The 415-nt window shown below is 65.8% G+C and overlaps 1 protein-coding gene across 1 annotated transcript; it reads left to right on the top strand.

The window, feature by feature from the left end:
• Positions 1-113: 113 nt before the first annotated feature.
• Positions 114-402, top strand: LOC102032312 (H-2 class II histocompatibility antigen, I-E beta chain; the record flags this gene model as incomplete). Its single annotated transcript, XM_005431493.1, has 1 exon — positions 114-402. A coding segment is annotated over one exon (289 nt), but the record flags the coding sequence as incomplete, so codon positions are not given.
• Positions 403-415: the final 13 nt, after the last annotated feature.

Raw genomic sequence — 415 nt, 5'->3', positions numbered from 1 at the left:
CCCCACAAGGGTCCCGTGGCGGCCGTGGGGCACAGGGGGTGCGGAGCGGGGATCCGGGGTGGGCCCCGGAGCTCTGGGGGTGCTGCTGGGGGGTGCTGGGGGGCACCCCTGAGCTGTGTGCTGCACTCACAGGGGTGTTCCAGGAGATGAAAATGGCAGAGTGTCACTTCATTAACGGCACGGAGAAGGTGAGGCTCGTGGAGAGGTACATCTACAACCGGCAGCAGTACGTGATGTTCGACAGCGACGTGGGGCACTACGTGGGGTTCACCCCCTTTGGAGAGAAACAGGCCCGGCACTGGAACAGCAGCCCGGCCAGACTGAAGTACATGCGGGCTGCGGTGGACACGCTCTGCCGGTACAACTACGAGGTGTTCCGCCCGTTCACCGTGGAGCGCCGAGGTGAGCGCGGGGC

The sequence above is a fragment of the Geospiza fortis genome, unplaced genomic scaffold, assembly GCF_000277835.1.
Source record: "Geospiza fortis unplaced genomic scaffold, GeoFor_1.0 scaffold6109, whole genome shotgun sequence".
Lineage (NCBI taxonomy): Eukaryota > Metazoa > Chordata > Aves > Passeriformes > Thraupidae > Geospiza > Geospiza fortis.
The sequence above is the reverse complement of the archived record's forward strand: the minus strand, read 5'-3'. Positions and strand labels throughout refer to the sequence as shown.